Below are 20850 nucleotides of genomic sequence, written 5' to 3'. Positions count from 1 at the left end.
CGACCATACACAATCTTCAACAAATGTAATGGTTTCAACCACCTAAGATGTAACACCACTATACATACAAATTGTTGCAGAAACTTACAAAAGGAACCCATTAACCTGGGAAGCTGGAGGTAGCATCTCGGAAGTGGAGACATTGAGCTGGGTTGTGAAGGATAAGGAGGGGTTTTCACATGAATCAGGAAAAATAAGCTAACTAAAGCTGCCTCGATGTAGCTGCCGCCACCGACTGGAAAAGTCCCTGCTGCTTCCTCCTCTCTGCCCGAAAGTGTAACATACTATGTTTTCAAAGCAAATGTGAGTAGACAGGGCCTACTGTGGTTCAGTATTTCCCAAAGTGTTTGCCGCAGAGAAGGGGATTTTTGGTAAAATAAGACATGCATTTAACAAAATCTCTGGAGCACTTTATCTTCCACAGGATGCCTGCCCCATAGCAAATGCTGCTAGGGTCTCTATGTCTTAATGCATCTGCAAATAATTCAGGATACATGACATAGAGAATTAGGTTTAAAAAATTATTTCCTCCTGGATTTTTTTTATAAAGGAGTATCATTCCTTTACAAAATCTGCAAATCAGAGTAACAACATTATGTTCAAAGGAACTTCATAATCTGAGTCATTTTTTCAACTATAACCAAAACAACAATTATACTAATGATATAATAATAATAACAACTGAGAGATTGTGGTTTTCCAGACACTATTCTAAGCGCCTTATTTGTATGACATATGGGATCATTACGACCACTGATGAAGCTGGTATGGGATTACATGGAGAGGTTAGCGTGTGCTCAGTGGCTGGCACAGGAAGGAGGGCTTTGGCACTGTGACCCTGGAGCCTGCACTTTATTTAAAGCCGCATTATCTTGCCTTCTATAACCTACAACAACACCTCTTTGGCAACATCTTACAACCCGGGAGAGAAACTTGGGAACTGGGAAGACTGGTTCACAGCGAGACCCGAGCAATCTTTTCCAAATGTGTGGACAGACATTTACTGACAAATGCACCGGAGGGGGGTCATCGCAGGGAAAGTGACATCAGAGAGAAATCTCTCCATATGCTACGGTCCAACCCAACACCCAGGCTCAGAAATGTGTCCCATCCACCCACTGGTAGAGTTTAAAATGCTCCTTGCTCTGCTGCAGTTTGGCAGAGAACACAGATGGGGTGAGGATGGAGCACCGCAGAGAAGCCAGGTCAAAGGCCAGAGGGCGGGCCACAGAGCACGTAGGTTTGAGGGACAGCACCCAGGCCAAGCACACCCAACGGAGCCATTCCCAGGTTAAAACAGTGAGTGGCACCAGGCATTCTGCAGAATACACTGAAGGAGGGACAAGTCGCCAAAGGAGTCAACTGACTAATGATGGTACATTGAGCAAATTCTTAAGCAGAGACATCAAATAAAGGCCCTGAAGGTGACAGCCAGAGTGACCAGAGACAGCAACAGCCTGCTGTTCAACACGAGCGTGAGGCCGGGAATCGGGGCCTGATCAGAACCGATGCTATATGCCAAAGGCAGAAGTTCACGCGTTTCTTAGTAAAGAGGAATTAGAAATTACTACAATAATTCCACCAAGTATCGCTTGTAGGTTACTGTAGATATTCACAGTTCACAAGAAGTAACGGTACTTGGCTGTCATTCTACAGTGTGAATCAATGACACTTATTCCCTTTTTTGGCTGCAGGAAGGCCTGCGTTAGAGAATACTCGGTGACACACTGGGAGGTGAATACACGTTCAGCTTTCTGAATAATTCAGTCCAGACTGGTGCTCAAGTGGGCAAATGCAGGCGAGCAGCAGCCCACTGCGGCGGCTCACAAGCCTGGCTGTTGCAGCATCACTGAGGAGCTTGTACAGAATGTGGATTCTAGAGCCACAGTGCAGTTCTGTGAACTGGAATCCTCTGAGGTCTGAGTCTAAGAATCTCTGTTCCCTGGATAATTCTTATCCGGTCAGATAAGAGACCCCCGGCCAGAGTATTTGTGCTTGTTGACTGGGAAGGTATTTCGCTGCCTCACAAAGAACAGCTTTAACAAGACTTTATTTCCTGTTTGGCTAAATGGCTGTCTCTCACTTATACACATTCCGTGGGCTATGCACTGAAGAGACAAAGAAATGTAAGATGTAGCCCTCGTCTGGAGGATCTTTTTTGTTGTTGTTGTTCATCCTCACCTAAGGATATTTTTTCCATTGATTTTTAGAGAGAGTGGAAGGGAGGGGGGGTGGGGAGGGAAGGAGAGAGGGAGGGAGGAAAGAGGGGAGAGGAGAAGGAGTGAGAGAGAGAGATTGAGCCAAACCAGCCCAGGTTGGAGGAGCTTCATTTTAATTGGGGAGGTGGAACATACTGACAGCCATATGCCAAGTAACGCTGTAGGTAATGAGACTTCCAAGGCTAGGTGGATGGGGAAGATGCTACAGATGAGATGAGATGGAGGAAGCTGCACGTAAGAGAACACTGTGAGCAAAGGTGGGAGAGGAGGGTGAAAGGCGAGGGTGGGTTGGGAGAGATGTGGGAATAGTAGGATATGGTTGGAGGAGATGATGACGGGCAGATTGTGTAAAGTGTCACATAGCTCTACCTCTACAGATATTTCTCTCTCCATGTACATACATGCTTAAGGATGTATACACATATACAAATGTATATATTTATACACAGAGAGATTTGAAAACAAAATTCTTCATTGAACTGCAATTCGGAATGTGAAACTGGGAACTATCTCCCTGACACTTGCACCTTAACAAAAAACCATGAGTTAAAAATTACTGTGTCATAAAAAAAAATAGTAAGCACAATATTGTGACACTGAGAAATTACACGTCATTTTTGTATATTGCTTCCCATCTTTAACCCAGGGATAACAGTAGAGCAATGCAATTATTATTGAAAATGGTTCTGTCCTGTCATGATTTATTTAAACATTTTTTCTGCCACCCGATTCCACAGTTCTAACAGAGAGCTAGGCACACAATGAGCTCCCCTGCGGAACAGTAAATGAACCCACGCAAAGGGAGGCCTCACACGCAAAAAACCATGAGTTAAAAATTACAATGTACAATGACTGCAGCAGGAACTGTACCTGGAAAGGCGGCGGCGTTGACACCGCAGGAATGACCGTGGCGGCAGCGGCGGCAGCGGCGGCGGCGCTGGCTGGGTCTGGCTGCATGGCGATGGGGCTGATCATGTGCTCCACCGCGTGGATTTTGCCATCTTCAAGCATCTTAGGAGCGGGAGCCGCCTGAAACACGGAATACTGGGCCCCAATGGCAGGGATGGCCACTGCAAGAGAAGTAAGAGGGAAACAGGTGCATCACTCCCATCACTTAAAAGGCCCATCACTGTCTGGACATTTTTAAAAACCAAGTTTGGCAGCCGTGGGCTTCTCCCTGCTAACTTTGCTTTCTCAGTACAGGTGAGGAGGTGCTACCCAAGAAGAAGAGAGAGGAGGTGGCAGGTACCCCCTCTCCCCGCCCCCGCTGGTCTTTCAAAAGGAACCACGTGGGCATGGACGCAGGCTCCCAAGAGATCACCATGGGAGGAAAGTCTAGAGTTAGGTTTCTGCACCATTTCCCTGTTAGTTTCAGCTACACCGGGGCCGTGCCAAGTAGCTCTGGATTGAAAAATCTCATTTTGAATCTTACTCTTGATGTCCTACAGAGCAAGAAGGGGCCTTGTAACTGAGAAAACACGCTCAGAATAAGAAATGAGAACTGAGGCTGGAGGCCCCACGGGGTGAGTGAGCCCCTTTCTCACTCACTTCTCCCCTCATCAGACCTCCTGCCCTTTCACTTTCGCCGCGTTCCATGAAGCAGGTGCAGTGGAGGGTTTCATTCTGAGAACTCAGAGGTCTGTGTATGTCTTCCCCACCTGTGTTTCAGATTTCAACATTACTGATTCAAGGAAAAATACATCATAAAAATGAAATTTTCCCTACTTTTTTAATGTCCACTCAATAGTGAAGCAGTAGTGAGTTTTGTTTTTTTTTAATGGGACCGGCCAATTCAAAGAGGTGTTTCTGTGAGTAAAGATCACCTCATTTCTCCGAGATTCAAACAGACAGGCGTTATCGAATGTTAGTATATGATAAAGAGAGGCAAAAAGAAAATATACTCTCCCCGATTTGGGGCCATTTGTGCGAGTGTGTGTGTGTGTGTGTGTGTGTGTGTGTGTAAGGATAAACAAGAATATGAAATGCATACACAAATATCCTTTCATTTATGGTTTTTCTCCAACAGTAGGCACATTTATTCTAATAAAAGCTGACTTGATATAAGGTAAAGAAACAGATTTGACTGTAGGCTAAACAATGGCATGGTCATCCAATAAAATCTACCTAAAGCTTTAGCCGAATCTTTTATCTGCCTTTCCAACCATACGGTCTTGTGCCCAGTCACTTCATCACTGCACTGGTGGTTCTCCTACAAAGGGAAGTTCTAATTTTCCGGACTGAACAGAAATAGAGGCGAAGGGGCGGGGGCTCAGAGAGGGTTGTCCTTTCAGCTACACTGGAGTTGTGCAGAGAGACTCTGGCTTGTTCTGGTTATCCGCCCTGAGGAATTTCTACCCGGGGCCCCGGGACACGACTATGCCAGTAAAGATGGTTTAAAGAGTTCTTTTCTCTAGTTAAACCTTAAGCTACTGCAGCTTGCCAACAGGAGTCCCTTTTCCAACAAGTAGACGTAGCAACTCCTGTCTCCAGGCTCTGTTTTATGGAATTACAGAAAGACACGGGAACAGTTTTACAATGATTATAACATCAGTGGCATTTATACAGAAATCCAGTCTAAGGAGTCACTTAGTTGCAGAAATTGCAGAATTTTTTTCACAGGCCAAAACAAACAAACAAACAAACAAACACCCCCCCCCCCCCAAACAACAACAACAAAAACCCCAAAAAACCAAAAACCCAAATCATATCACTGAATTCAATTCCAAAGGAAGTTCTACTGGGAAAATGCTTTTAAGCCTGAGGTGGCCTACATGAACCTTCTGCCCCAAATGAGCAGAGCCCTTGACTCTGTTAGCTGGAAGGACCAGAAGAAAATCAGAGTAGCTGAACTTCAAAGTGAGGGGTCTCTCTAAGAGCTCTTCAATCTACCCTCAGGGAAACCAGGAAGTGGTCTGGAGGAGGAGCGCCCTGATTACCCACTCCTGGCTTTTCCCCTGGCGTGTGCTAATAATAAGGAGTGTGTGCTGTGCTCGCTCACACAGTGGAGTTAAATAAAGTTCCTTGCAGGTTACGGCCAGAAAGACCTGTCTTACCAATGGGCACAACAGCACTGGCAAACTGGTTTGAGAGGCCTGGAGGGGAAAGCAAAGTTCAAGGTTCCTGGCTTGAATCCCTTGAGCAGCCCTCCTCCAATCGATTGATCCAGGGAGAGGAGGAAATGAGTGCAGGGAATTGGAATCCAGGCAATTAGCAGCTGCCTTGTTCTCTTGTTCCCGGGAGGTCCAGGTTGGTTAAGTCCATGAGAAGGGACAAGTAGTGCTAGTTGCTCCAGGAGGGGAATTTTCTACAACTCTCAGAATGGCAATAAGCTAGCTGCACCCTCTGGCTTCTGGTGGCTGGAGTGGAAATCGGATTTAGTGAAGGGAAAGACAGTTTTGAGCTGATAGAAGATAGAGAACAGCCTCATATTCTTCCATTACCCCCCTCCTGCCCCCACAACTCTTCCGACTCAGTCAGAGATTGAGAAAAAGCCTAACAACAGATGACACACATTTGAAAAACCCACTATTGGAAAGCTGGACTTGAGCATGGTCAAAGCTAGACAGTCCTCTTAAATTCCAGGTTAAGAACAGTCAGGAGGCCACATTCTTTGCCTAATCTCTGGCTGCCTGCCAGAGGAGAAACCCACGTGCATGAACCTGAGGTAGGCTTGGGGTTGCTGCAAAGAGAGGGTTGGGATTTAGGCTGAATGGATGCATTCTCGCTCTCATTTATACTGACCTGCACCAGGTTTAATGGCAACTGGGTTGACAGTAGAGATTTCCAAATTCGGTACAAGTTCAAATCCTTTTTCTTGCTGCTTTCCTTTCCCTTCATGATATCGGCTATATATACCACGGCCAGCAGAATATCCCCCGAGGTAGGAACCCCTGGGCCCTGGGTTTCTGTTGCCAGCTGCACCTCGACCCCGGCCTCTTATGCTGCCTGCTTATAATAACAACACAAAAAATGATGAGCAACCAACAGTGACAGCACAGGAGGCAGATCTCAACGCAAGGTGCTTAGCATTTAGATGTTGGCCCCGAGTCTAAGTTGCAGGGGGCTACACCTTTGCTGTTCAGTGAGCTGGGGAAGATGCTTCCAACATTCCATTGCAGCCTAGATTCCCATCCTGTGTATGTCTGCCTGATGCAAGAGATGAACTTGCAGGGTGCTGTTCCTAGGATTGCAACTGTAACTTCAATAAAGAAAAATGTCATCGATTGTAAAAAAAAAGTTAGAACTGGAAGGGAACTGCTGGTTTATCTTCCTCATTTCATGCGTGAGAAAGCAGGCCTAGCTAGGGAGGTGGAAGAGACGGACTGAAGTCACAGGGCCAGTCAACCCGAGAGCAGGACGCAGAATCTTGGTATTGTTTCCCGTTGTAATGCCTGGTTTTATTGTACCTCGTCAAATGATCGAAAAACAAACAAACAAAAAAGCAAACCAACAACATTGCGCCCTCTACCCCCCAACCTTCTAAAGATAGAATTTCACAAGTAGGTTTTAACCAGAGGACCTGGAGACTAGACCCCCACCTGGGTAGAACCCAGGCAGGCAGCATGCCAGAGCTTGCATGCCCCCTGATTCTACTGCTCACTCCATACACAGGAACCTTCTGCATGTCTCTCAATGCTAGAGAGGTGAATTCCTAAGTGCCAGCAAGGAACCCAGAACTGACATCCAAATGAGGGTGGGTAGGGAGGGGGTCAGCATCCACCAACTCAGTTACAGCTACAACATCCCTGGCGCGGCCCGCCTAGCAGACACGGCTCTGGGGGTGGGGTCTACCCAGGAGCACAGTCCCCACTAACCTTTCACGAAGTATTCCCTATTGGGCCCGATGAGCGCGTTGTAGGGGTAGCCGTAGTAGGCCAGCGTGTAGGGGTCGCACGAGTACACGTAGCTGGGCTGCTGCTGCACGGCTGCCGCCTCGGCCGCGCCGCCGCCCTTGGCCGCCTTCTGGTAGCGGGAGTACTGCTCCTTGTCCACCGGCTTGGCCAGCGTCACCTCGAGGCACGAGCCCTCCAGCTCGGTGCCATTGAGGTGGTTCATGGCGTGCACGGCGTCCTCGCGGCTGGCGAAGTGCACGAAGGCGTAGTCGCGGATCTTCTTGACGCGCTCCACGCAGCCGGGGTTGAACTGGCCGAAGACCTTCTTGATGGTGTCCTCTGTGGTCTCGATCATGAGGTTGCGCACGTAGAGGATCTTCACGGTCTCCATCACGTCCTCGTCCACGTCGATCTCGGGCTCGGCCCAGTCCACGGCAATCTGGTGGCCCCAGAGCTGGATGCGGCCGGGCATCAGCTTGCGGCGCGCCATGGCCGCCGCGCGGTGGCTCTCGTACTCCACGAAGGCGAAGCCGCGGTTCTTCATCTTGTCGGCGGCGCTGGCGTAGACGATCACGTCCTGTACGCCCTCGGTGACCTTGGAGATCTCCTCCAGGATCTCCTCGCGCTTCTTCATCTTGGGGATGCCGCCGATGAAGAGGCGGCAGTTGTCCACGCTGCAGCACACGCCGAGCAGGCGGCCCGGGCGGATCTCGTAGTTGTTGAGCTCGCGCACCGCGCGCTTGGCGTCGGCCTTGTGGCAGTACATGACGAAGGCGTAGCCGCGGTTCTTGCCATCGAAGTCCATCATGAGGCGCAGCTCGTAGATGCGGCCCACCGTCTCGAACACCGGCACCAGCTCGTCCTCGTACACGTCGCGGGGGATCTTGCCCACGAAGACCTCGCAGCCGCGCTGCGGGTGCGCGCCCTCCCAGCCGGGCGGCGGGCCGCCGTACTTGCGCTGCCCATTCTCCTGCACCATCGTGTAGCCCGTGCGCTCCATCAGCGCCAGCAGCGCCGCCTCGTTGGGTGCGCCGGCCACGCCCTCGGGCACCCTGGCCGCGGACGCGGGGGCTGGGTCGCTGCTCATGGCTGCAGTGGAATCTTCTGCAGTCATAATGTCAGAGGCATCCACGGCTGCTGGAAACCTGGGGGAGGCAGAGAGGGAGGGTGAGTGTGGTGGCATCTGCACGAGTGCAGCCAGAACCTGACTCCTCCACCCCACATCTCACCCCCTCACCCCGCCCCCCCCTTTTTTGAAGACATACAACGCTCATGCTTAACCATCAGGTGGTTACATGAGAAAGAACATGGAGACCCGCCCTGGAAACGCAGCAGCTCTAAAATAGTCTAATTAGTCTAGTGGTATTGCACGAAAAACCAGAAGTTGACTCGGAAAAACATTCAGAATGAATGAGCAAGTACTTCCCTTAATCAGCTTTGAAGAGAGAACCTGCTGTAATTGTCAGCGAAAAGCTTACATTCTTGCAGCAAATGGCAACATCTTTTGCTTAATTCCTGCCCTGTCAACTCAGATCGATTTCCCTTCAGTGACAGCACTTCACCCACATTTATTTCTTTGGCAGACAAAGCCTCTTTCTTTGCTTTCTTTTAAAATACAGTCTTTTTCACTTGGGAATGGAAATAGAGCAATGTATTTACATTGTTAAGAAAAACTTTGAGCCGAGGCCGGTTTGGCTCAGTGGATGGAGCGTCGGCCTGCGGACTGAAAAGTCCCAGGTTCGATTCCGGTCAAGGGCATGTATCTGGGTTGTGGGCACATCCCCAGTGGAAGATGTGCAGGAGGCAGCTGATCGATGTTTCTCTCTCATCGATGTTTCTGACTCTCTATCTCTCTCCCTTCCTCTCTGTGAAAAATCAATAAAATATATTTTAAAAAAAAAAAGAAAGAAAAACTTTGAGGTGCTATACAAGATAGATACAGAGTTGTGCGCTGACGCTTTTCACAAGGAAGAATTGGACCACACACATTGCCAAGGACTTGGCCGAGGAGCTGTGGTAAAGAGCCGCTAAGAGTGATTCTAATGGTGCCATTCAAGCAAAAATCTTGGATTTAGAGTCAGTCCTCAAAGAAATTAAGCTCAAACCGGAGACTCGTGAAGCAGCAACTACCTGGTAAGCCACACTATAGTTTTCAGAGCAGTGTCACATGCACTATCTTATTTGATCTTAATCGCCTTACATGGTAAGTGATATTATCATTAGTCCCAATTTGTCTGTGGGGAAGTAAGCTCAGAGAGGTTGAGTAAATTGCCCATTTCACATAGCAAGTACCAGCTAGTACCAGGACTTGATGCCAAGTTGTCTGTCCTCAGATTCTGGGTTCTTCTAAACCAGTGCTGTGCATTGCAACTTTCTGTGGTGACAGAAAAGCTGCCACTAGCCACCTGTGGTTACTGAGCAATTAAAATGGGGCTAGCATGACTGATAAATTGAACTTATCATTATATTTAATTTTAACTAATTTAGGATTTAAAAGAATTAATTAATTTAGAATCATATATGATAGTACAGGTCTAAACTGTGCCACCTTCATTCATACAGCTCAGGGGTCTGTGGAAATTATATAGATATATTCCTCACCTGAGGATATTTTTTCCATTGTTTTTAGAGAGTGGAAAGAAGGAGAGAGAGACAGAGAGAGAAACATTGATGTGAGAGAGACTATCAATTGGTTGCCTTCCACATGGGCCCGGACCAGGACTGGAGATTGAGCTTGCAACTGAGGTACATGCTCTTGACTGGAGTTGAACCCGAGACGCTTCAGTCCATGAGCTGATACTCTATCCACTGCGCCAAACCGGCTAGGGCATGATTTTATTTTTTATTGTTTTTCTCAGTAGAAATGATTTAAAATTATACAATAAGATTATCACTAGGAGCTGCACAGTGTGCTTTTGTAATGAAAAACTGTGATTGGCCTTTTGAAAAATGAAGTTATTTCATTTCTTGGACTATAAAAGTATTCAAGTAAATTTTATGGACAATCGAGAAAAGTAAATAAGAAATCATTCCTAATTCTGCTACTCAATGATAGCTAAAATTAAACTTATCTTTTTTTAAAATAGCTTTTTGGGGGTGGGGCATGGAGCTTGGCTTCTAGCGAATTTATATCCTGCTCCTTTACTTCATTTTATAAGCACTCCTCCATGGTCTTAAAACTCTTGGTAAAAACATAAAAATTAATGGCTACTAAGGTTTCATCGTTTAATAAGGACCTGGAGCATCATTAATTTTTTAAAAAATCCACCACTAAGAATTATATACAAGAGTATTAAGGGAAATTTGAAGGATAATTAAATTTATCTAAAGAAAAAACAAAACAAATTGTAATGACACAACAGAAATCAGCATGGCTCAGTGATTGAGCGTTGACCCATGAACCAGGAGGTCACAGTTCATTTCCTAGTCAGGGCACATGCTTGAGTTGCAGGCTCTATCCCCAATGGGGGTGTGTAGGAGGCAGCCAATCAATGATTCTTTCTCATCATTGATGTTTCTATTCCTCTTCCTCTCCCTTCCTGGTTTATTTGCTGTAGCATCTAGATCCGGTATAGTTTAGTGGGGGAAGTGTGGCCTCCAGAGCTGACTGCATGCTTGTGTGTGAATCCCAGCTTTAACAGTTCCTAGTTGTATGACCTGGGGCAAGGATACTTGGCTGCTCCATGCCTCAGTTTCTTCATCTATAAAATGGGGATACTGATGATGGTATTAATATTAAGTTTATATATACAATATATACAAAGCACTTTGAATTGTGCTCAGAACATTGCAAATGCTCAGGAAATGTCATTATTATCTTCCATCCAAATTTCTGGGTAAAACTTTAGACCAATTCTCTTAATTTTAGAGTAATTTTGACACTTTCCCGGTTCTTTAAAAACATCTGTTTGATAAGGCTTTTATTCTTACTTTTTAATTTTCTTTGCTCTTCACGTGCTTGAAAGCTGGTTTGGCAACACATCTAGTTATCATGAAGGATTTTGTTTTAGTATTCATTTGGGAAAATGAGATGTTAATTCCTACAGTTTCAAGTTGAAACAAAAATTTCAATATCAGATTTGAACATGAAGATCTTTTCCTCCTTTCAAATGGAAGAAAAGGGCATATTCTTAAGAATACTATTTATATAAACACATGTGTGTTTATCATCTTTGCCCTGGAAAAGAAATGCTAAGTATATATTATAAACATGTATGAAGCAATTCAAGATCTTATGTGTTGCATTACTAAAACACTGACTAAAGTCCAAAGGAATAGATAGACTCTATCATTCTGCTGAGCTATGTGGAGTTGACTTTTTGTTTTCCTAATTGTACTTAAAACTACCATTTTACAAAAAAAAAAAAAAGGTCTTCTAATGGTCAGGTTATGGGAGTTATTTTCAATCCTAACCCCATTAAATTCACCCCAAATTCTGTTTTCAGTCTGAAATCTGCTGTCTCAGTAACTTAATCAATTCATTTAAAATAGTTATAGCTTATTTCTTACATCTTTGAGCCAAGAAAAGCCTTTCCCTGCCCTCCTGAACTTACGTCATCTGGAATAAATGAATCACGTTACTGGCCTTCTTTCCCTTTTTTCTTTGGCCGTTAGGAAGTTCAGGACTGAATTTGTCACTTCAGTTTCAATAACTGTATAGAACATTACAACACACTCTCATGCTCACCTAATTTTGGCTATAGTTGTTTTTCAGCCTTCTATATTCCCAATGCCAGGAATTTAGCTATTTATATTATTAATCTTATTGTTTACATGTTCTTGGAAGCCAGGTCATATAATTTGGGAGCTAGGAGAGGAATAAATGCACACACACAAATCTAATTTGCACCAGACATTAATTAATGTAATATCTAAACTATTACATTAACTACAAACATTGACATAAAAACAAGTGAGAAGCACAGTGAGATACAATTTCACGCCCATTAGCATGGCTATTATTTAAAACAAAATACATGTTGCCAAGAATGTGGGCAAATTGGAACACTTGAGCATTGCTGGTAGGAATGTAAAATGTTGCAGCTTTAGAAAACAATATGGTGGTTCCTCAAAAACTTAAACATAGAATTAAACATATAACCTACCAATTTCACTTTTGGGTATATACCCAAAAGAATTAGAAACTGAAACTCAAACAGATATCTGTACACCAGTGATCACAACAGTATTATTCACAATAGTCAAAAGGTGGGGGGAAAAACAAATGTTCATGGCCACTTACATGGATAAACAAAATGTGGCATGTATACACAATGGGGTATTATGAAGCTTTAAAAAGAAAGGAAATTCTGACACATGCTACAACATGGATGAACCATGAAGACATTATGTAGGTGAAAATAAGCTGGACACGAAAGTACAGATACTGTATCTTTCCACTTATATGAAGTACCTAGAATAGTCAAATTCATAGAGATAGAAAATAGAATGGTGGGTGCCAGGAGTCAGGAAAAGAGAGAATGAGGAATTGGTGTTTACTGACTTTGTTAGGGATGATGGGAACAACAACGTGAACTATACACTTAAAAAAATAGTTAAAAAGGTGCCCTGGCTGGTGTGGCTCAGTTGGTTAGGTACCATCCCATGCACCAAAGGTTCGATTACCAGTCAGGGCACATGCCTGAGTTGTGGACTCGACCCTCAGTAGGAGGCATGCAGAAGGCAACCAATAGATGTCTTGCTCTCACATTGATGTTTCTTTCTCTCCCTCCCTCCCTCATCCTCCTTCTCCCTTCCTCTCTCTCTAAAAATCAATTTTAAAAATCTTTAAAAAAAGGTTAAAATGGTTCATTTTGTTATATGTATATTTTACCACAGTTTCTAAAAACAAAAAAAGTGATGCAAAATAGTCAAAAATAAGATTCCATAAAATTATAATTTCATTGGAAGCCATAAAAAAAGATACATTGAGTTAGTTTAACACATTAAAAAATTTTTTATGGTTTATAAACCCTATTCTCCTATCTTCATAGCTAATACAACATAGTTGAAAAATTATATGGTATGCTGTGCAATGAATTTGAGCCCACAGGCTTAGATTTATAAAAGATAATTTATTCAATGCCTTAAAAGGGGAAACTATACAGCTAACATGTCTTTTCTCTTAGAGATGTAACAGAATGTGTAACTTACTACAATTAGACATGCTTTAGACCAGGCCTTGGCCAACTATGGCCTTGGCCTGCCCTTCGTTTTTGTTGGGGAACACAGACATACACCCACGCCCCTTTTTTTAAAGTATCATCTGTAGATGCTACTGCACCACAACGGCAGAGTTGAAGAGTTCAGAGACTCCCTGGCCTGCAAAGCCTAAAATTTTTACTACCTGGCCATTTACAGAAAAGTTTGCCAACCTCTGCTCCAGGAGATGTGCAGAGAACATCACTGAGGATAAAGAACGTACATTCCCATTGTTAAAAATTACAGTCACTTTTCCCTCTGTTTCCTATGCCGAGCAATGATTTAATTTCAGAACCAGTTTTGAAATTCTAACATACGTGTATTTCAAAGACAGTCTTCCTGACCTGCCTTTTTCCCCTCCTTCTAAGCTGTTTTCCGTTTAACTGCCTGGTCCAGTTGATGGTGCCTGGAAGAAAGGACAGCTCCTAACACACAGGTAAACAACAATTTCTTAAGAGACACAAATAGAAGGGTTTGTGTCCATTTATTCATTCCATTCAATAAAATATTTATTTATTTAACACCTACTATGTGTCAGGCACTGGTACCATCTTGTCCTCATGGGGTTTTCCTCAGAGTTAAAGGAACTAAAGAATGATGCTTCAAATACAAAAGAGCTAAGAATGAAGGCGGTTAGTACTCCTGCTCAGTGTCCAAGACTGCTTCAAAAGAGTGGTGCCTCAGTATCTTAATTAGTTTCTCATAGGCCATCCCTCCTCAAGGTAAAATCCAGCCACCATCAGAACTATGCTTTAGAAACCCTCTTTAGTATAAATGTGTGTGTGACTAAGGAACAGTGAGAAATACTACCTGTTGAATGATAGTATTCTCCTTGGGATGGAGGTGTGGACACCATCCTATCTAATAAAGAGGGAACATGCTAATTGACTGCCATGCCCTCAAAGACGGCAGCGCCCACAGCCACAAGATGGCAGCGCCCAGTCCCCTCAGCCCTGCCGCGCGCCTGCCTCCGGAGTCTCCCAGTCCCCTCAGCCCCCCAGCCGCCCAGGGCCACCCAAGGCTCAGGTAACCAGGGCCGGCTGAGGCTTGTGCTGGCGGCAGTGGCAGTGGCAGCAGCAGAGGTGTGATGGGGCGTCGCCTTCCCCTGATCACCAGGTCGCCTCCCGCCCCTGAGGGCTCCCAGACTATGAGAGGGGGCAGGCCGGGCTGAGAGACCCCCCCTCCAGTGCATGAATTTTCATGCACCGGGCCTCTAGTGGATAATAAGCCGACTTTGTAAGATGAAATTTGCACGTGAATAATAATTTTAAAAATCTGGATAAATGGCACAGAATTACCCAATTTCCTCCCATTCTGAATATGACAGTTTTTAATGGACTGGACGGTCTGATTTTGGCTGCCTAGCCCACTGAATACAGTCTCCAGAGTCAGAGAGACCTAGTTCCAAATCTTGGCTCCTCTGCTTACTAGTGGTGAACCTGGGAAGAAGCCATTTAACTACTTTAAGCCTCAATGTTCTATCTTTAAAATGGCGACAAAAATAGCTAATATTTATTTAATGTCTATTATGTACCAGGTGGTGTGCTAAGCTCTTTATATGTATTTAATTCACTTCAATCCTCACAATGTCCATACAGGACATTAGGATCTCTACTTTATAAAGAAGCTGAGGCACAGAGAGATTGAGTAGATTTTCGGGTCATGAGCATCAGAGCTGGTCTTGAAACCCTGATAGTCTGGCTTAAGTCTGTTCCAGCTGCCCCTCAGTGACCCTTAATGGAATGATCCGTGTAAAGCTCCCAGTGTAAACCCTGCACTATGTGTTCAAGAAATCTTAGCACGAGAAATTCAAACTAAAAAAAAAGATATTTGAACTCGTAGGAATCTTGCCCCTCTGTCGGATGCTTCTGTTTACAAGGAAACAGGCAAAAGGTTACTTTAGTCAGCTTTAACCCCGTCGGTCTGAGAAGTCCAGCCTGCGAGTTCTGGTGGAGACCGGTGGACCAGAGTCCCCCAGATTCCATTCATAACAGTAAGCTGCCTGGCAGTGTGTGTCTCCGCTTGGTGGTGTGGCTCAGGCATCCAAGTGTAAGCCTGTTTCTCATCTAACCCTTGGCCAGAGCACTGTGCAAGGGCTCTTCCAGAATGAACCTGAAGAGACTTGCTGAATTGGATGCAAAAGGTCCCATCAGTCATGCACAGGGATGCCAAATCCCCTGAGGCCGGACCCTCCCAAGCCACAGCCATTCTCTCTCACACACACTGGCACTGCATCTGTGTTCACTGAAGGCTGCTAGCATTAAACAAACATGGCAATATATTTGAAACCAATCTCTTATGCACAGTTTGGCAAATAAAACAAACAGAGAAACCTATCCTTGCAAATCAAGCTCTTATTATTCTGAACTATTTAGCTAGAATTTTTGTTGTCCTTGTTTGAGCTTGTCCTTGTTTTGTTGTCAGACTTAAAGCAAAAATCATCAGGGATTCAAATTCCTTTCTTAGTACTGGTTCAGGGTACCTTTCAGTAGGATTTTAAGTTTGAACTGGGATGTGTTAGGGGCAAGGGATACCACAGTATTGAGAAATATTTCTGCTGTTTATCAACCCATCATTACCTAGGATCCAGAACAGGCATGTGTTTACTGTAGAATTATCCCAACTGCCAGTTAACTTTGGTTTGCTTCTCTAGGGTGTGTGTGTGTGTGTGTGTGTGTGTGTGTGTGTGTGTGTGTGTTTGGGGTTAATTTTGCAGTTTGGAATTTTGGGAGAGTTATTTGCTGACCAACAGACACATTGCAATTTGAAGATATATTAAGTGGGGAGCAGGGTCTTCCAGCACTAGCTGGAATTTAATTCAATGGAAGGTTTTAAAATGTATTTATCCAAGAAGTAATTCTATCTCTGTTTGCGATTAGATTTCTATTTTGATGTCCCTTACTCACACCATAATATTTTTGCCTTTCCTAATAGTTGCTTCTTAGGCATGACCTGACACACACAATGTGGACAGAATAGAATACATACCATACTAGTTAAGAGCGAAGACTTTGGAGTCAAAGAAATGTAGGTTCAAATCATGACGGTGCCACTTACGAACTGTGTCATACAAGGTGAATTACCTCAGTTCCATCCCCACATCTCTAAGATGGGTCTAGGGCAGCCGTGGGCAAACTACGGCCCGTGGGCCGGATCCGGCCCATTTGAAATGAATAAAACTAAAAAAAAAAAAAAAAAAAAAAAAAGACCGTACCCTTTTATGTAATGATGTTTACTTTGAATTTATATTAGTTCACACAAACACTCCATCTATGCTTTTGTTCCGGCCCTCCGGTCCAGTTTAAGAACCCACCCCTGGTCTAGTTTGCCCACCCCTGGTCTAGGGTCAGCAGCTATTTCAGATGATCAGTTTCAGGAGTAAAGGACATTTAATGCCACGAACCGGTGGGGGTGGGGATTGAAGGCCAGCTCCTGCAACAAGTTTCCAAGATTCGGCCTCACCCTGAGCGGTTATCTTAACTGCCTGTGCCAAGCTGCCACCACCCACTAGAGTAAACAGCAGGGAGGGCACTCCCGCAGCAGGCAGGCCTCCGGCAGTGGGGCATACCCCAGGGTTAAAGTGTGAAAGTTCTGCTAAAGAAGGAGGCAGGATACTGGGAATTTACCTGAAGGCCCAAGCACTAAGCTGAAGACTGAAGTTCAGGCTCTCGTCTTTTTCTATCTCAGCCAGCAACCTCCTTCTATTGGAGGGCATGGCCCTTGGGACACATAAACACCCTTCCACGACTCTCCTGTTTGGGTGAAATCCTGAGAGGGTGCAGAGGTGGTGGAAGAATGACATTCTGGGCCATACCTCTGTCCAGGCCGGGCTAATGTGAGAAGAGTTCATTCCTACTGGGCTTTAAACTGTGTCGATGCCTGTATGGATTTCGTGATGGCAAAAGCATATCCTTTAATGAACGATTGTGTCTGATAAGCAGATGCAGAGCCAAGGGGCTCACTTTTCCCAGGCATTTCTATCAACACATCCCTGAAAACGAGGCCTTGCGCTGTGGGTTCCCAGGGATAAAGTCACCCGCCCGAAAGGAGTGGAGGGGGTTGTCTACGGGCGTTTGGCAGCAAACCAATACCCGTTGAGAATCTGTTATCTTGTTCCCTTTAAATAAGCATTACACACACTTTTTCTCAACAGGTTGAAAATAATGAAACCCGTCAATTCGGTGCACATCTGCCTTCTGGATTAACGTTTTCCCAAACTCTGAACGAGTAGGAGGAGAGATTTCCAGTTTCACCCCTTATTTTGGCTCCTCTGACCTAAACCTCTGAGAATCTGGCAAGGAACAGAAAGACTGACCAGAAAGGAGATACCAGAAAGGAGAAGGAAGAGGAAAAGCAGCTTATATAATAGCAGCTTAAATGTAGACTGTGTTTTGCAATTTATAAAATTATTTCACGGATACATCTAATTTAATCAAGTCCCAAAGTTTAAGCTGCAAATGGATCTGAGGTATCATTTACTCCAGGGTCTCTCAACCTCGTCCCCTAGGAACATTTCGGGTGTGAGAACTCTATGCTTTGGGGGACAGTCCTGTGCCCTGTAGCATCCCTGCCTTCTACCCTAGGTGCCAGGACCATCTGTCCCCCATTTTGACAACCAAAAATTGCTCACTGTTGAGAGCATCCTATCAAGTCTTGGAGCTATAAGCAGATTGTATACTTGCACATGGCAGATACTAAATTAAATAGAAGTTATTATTTTATATACTCTCCACCCGCAGCATGGGCTCAATCTATCTTTTACTGTCAAGACTGAGAAATGTGCAACGCTTTCCAAAAGTCCAAGGTAGTGTCTCCGTGACGCCAAACGACTCATTTAATTTGGCTGAAAACCTACCAATTTAATTTTTCAAACCGAACAACTGCCACCATCAAGCCCGATCAGACGGATTCCGATGTCGAATTGATTTGTCATCACAGACAAACTGAGAGGCCTGCGTCACACATTTTTGAAATCAGGCTAAGGATCGGCCCAGCGGCAGAAGTGCCTCCTTTCAGTTCAGACTTCGTGGGCACATGAAAACTGCTGACAGTCTGGTTTTAAAGTCTTGGACTTCGCTCAAATGCCATTGCTGGTTTCTTCAATAATGTAGAAAGCCGCATTGAAGATGCAGAGGTTTTTTTTGTGTTTTTTTTTTAGATATACTAGGAATAGTCACTAAAAATGTGCTCCTGGAACACAGTCAACTCACTGGTACTAAAACCACCTCCCTAGCCCTTAATGGTCTGATAGGATAGACCAGTGGTCGGCAAACTGCGGCTTGCGAGCCACATGCGGCTCTTTGGCCCCTTGAGTGTGGCTCTTCCACAAAATACCGACTTCTGTGCATGGGCCACGAAGTTTCAATCGCACTGTACATGCACGCCCGCACATGGTATTTTGTGGAAGAGCCACACTCAAGGGGCCAAAGAGCTGCATGTGGCTCGCGAGCCGCAGTTTCCCGACCACTGGGATAGACAAATAGTATTTGTGTATGCGTTCATTCATTCACTCATTCAAACACTGACTGAACAGTTGCTGTATGGCAGGCTGTGATAAGGACTTGGGGATACAGGGGTGACCACTGCACAGTCCTAGTCTACCAAGAGTGGATGAAGAAGGAGGGAGAGGGAGAGAGTGCAGAGGGATCACCATGACCTAAGATGGGCAGACAAATAAGGTTATTCAACCCCAGGAGGTCCCATCTGTTCTTTCAGCAAACATTTTATTTGAGTGCCGAAGCAACACTGGACCATGGGTCAAAACAGAACCCAAGGAGTGACCCAGCTGTAATAGTTGGACAAGGACTGAGCATCTGTACATGCCTAGTTTTATTATGTTTACAGATGGAAAATCTGCAAGAGTGGAGCTCTCTGTACCCTCCTGCACTTAGGCCCGCATTATGTCATGTCACATTATTGCAAACATAATACATAAGCAATGATGCCTTAATGAATGAATGAATTAAATTACGAAAATAAAAATCCATGTAATTGAGCATGCATAGGAGCCAGTCTGCTGACTGCAATCGTTTAGCACAGAGGAGGTCACTGTTCCACGGCATGTCCAGACTGTATTTCACTCATGTGCTCAGAAGAGAGTGGCACTAAGAGCGTAGATGAGTTAAACACAGTTCTCCTTGGTGGGAAGGAGACAGACTAGAAATAATCTCTCGAAGAGTTTCCTTAGTGTACAGTTTAAAAGCTCTTTGAGTTAAATAGCTAGCATTTTTGAGCTCTTACTATATGTATAAAACACCATGAGGATAGGATAGTTATCTGGTTTTTATGACATCCCTATGAGTTCAAGTTTAAAATGTGGACTCTAGAGTGCGGGATCAGCAGACTACCACCAGTGGGCCAAGTTTGACCCTCTGGCTATTCTTATAAAGTTTCACTGGGACAAGGACATGCCCCTCTGTTTACACATGTTAGTGGCTGCTTTCTTGCTACAATAGCCGAGTTGAATTGCAACGTGGGTGTGCAACCATCGTCCCCACTGCCTCATCATAGTCCCAAGTCTCACTTAAACATTTGAATTATGTGGATTCTAATCCTTAAACATTTCCATTTAAGAATTTAATTCAATAAGTTTTTACATCTAAAAATATAAAAATAAAAATATAAATTGTCTCGTTGCAACAGAGACAATGAGACCTGTAAAACCTGAAATATTTACTGTCTGGCCTTTTACAGCAAAAGACCCATGCTCTAGGGCAGCCGTGGGCAAACTACAGCCCGTTTGAAATGAATAAAACTAAAAAAAAAAAAAAAAAAGACCGTACCCTTTTATGTAATGATGTTTACTTTGAATTTATATTAGTTCACACAAACACTCCATCCATGCTTTTGTTCCGGCCCTCCGGTCCGGTTTAAGAACCCATTGTGGCCCTTGAGTCAAAAAGTTTGCCCACCCCTGCTCTAGGGTCAGACTTCTTCAGCTTAAGCCCCAGCTCTTCACCTGTGTAGCTGTATGATGTTGGTAAGTTATTTAAAGTTTTAGTTCCTCAACATCCTCATCTGCAAAATGAGAATGGTGGTTACTAATAATCACTGTCTCCAGGCGTCACTGTGAGAAATAAATGAGATAGTATTTGCCAAGAGCTTAGAAAAACCAAGTCTCGCAGGTCCTTGAATAACATCGTTTTGCTCAATGTCGTTTTGTTATAATGTTGATGAGTTAGGCAGGAACTTAATTCTTGCTTTTATCAATTAATTTATGGTAAAATTGATTTTGTTATACACCGTTTTCCTTAAAATTGCAGAATCTATGGACGATGTTAATGAGAACTTAGTGTATTAGTAAGTGTTTGATGAATGTTAGATATTATTGCCCCATTTTAAAGATCAGAAGCTTGAGGCTCAGAGAGATCAAATAACTTGGCCAAGGTCACTCAGAATTGAAACTGATGATGAAGCCTAAGCTCTTTCTACCATGGTACTCTGTCTTTGCTATTTTCTTAGCGATAGCAGGGTTGGCTGGCCAGTGCTGACAGGCAATCCACTATCAGTGAGAAATGGACACTGGTGGCTATAGTTGAAGGAAATCCAAGCACGGATCCACAGTAATGTTGTTGGGAAACCTTCCCTTCCTACCACAT

The 20850-nt window shown here is 44.5% G+C and overlaps 1 protein-coding gene across 3 annotated transcripts in view; it reads right to left on the bottom strand.

The window, feature by feature from the left end:
• Positions 1 to 20850, bottom strand: part of RBM47 (RNA binding motif protein 47) — a 161785-nt gene that overhangs the window by 3453 nt on the left and 137482 nt on the right. The window contains exons 4-6 of one of the 3 annotated variants that reach the window (XM_070397709.1): positions 7034 to 8196; positions 5961 to 6167; positions 3090 to 3289 (exon numbers count right to left, since the gene is read on the bottom strand). In XM_070397709.1, coding sequence (XP_070253810.1) covers positions 3090 to 3289; positions 5961 to 6167; positions 7034 to 8165 — 1539 coding nt within the window. In that variant the 5' untranslated portion in view covers positions 8166 to 8196. The remainder of the gene's footprint in view (positions 1 to 3089; positions 3290 to 5960; positions 6168 to 7033; positions 8197 to 20850) is intronic. The other 2 variants (XM_070397710.1, XM_070397711.1) reach the window with 2 other exon arrangements.

The sequence above is a fragment of the Myotis yumanensis genome, unplaced genomic scaffold (genome assembly GCF_028538775.1).
Source record: "Myotis yumanensis isolate MYYU_CA2020_CCGP unplaced genomic scaffold, mMyoYum1.0.hap1 SCAF_1, whole genome shotgun sequence".
Taxonomy (NCBI): Eukaryota; Metazoa; Chordata; class Mammalia; order Chiroptera; family Vespertilionidae; genus Myotis; species Myotis yumanensis.
Note: the sequence above shows the minus strand (reverse complement) of the source record. Positions and strands in the feature narration are given on the sequence as shown.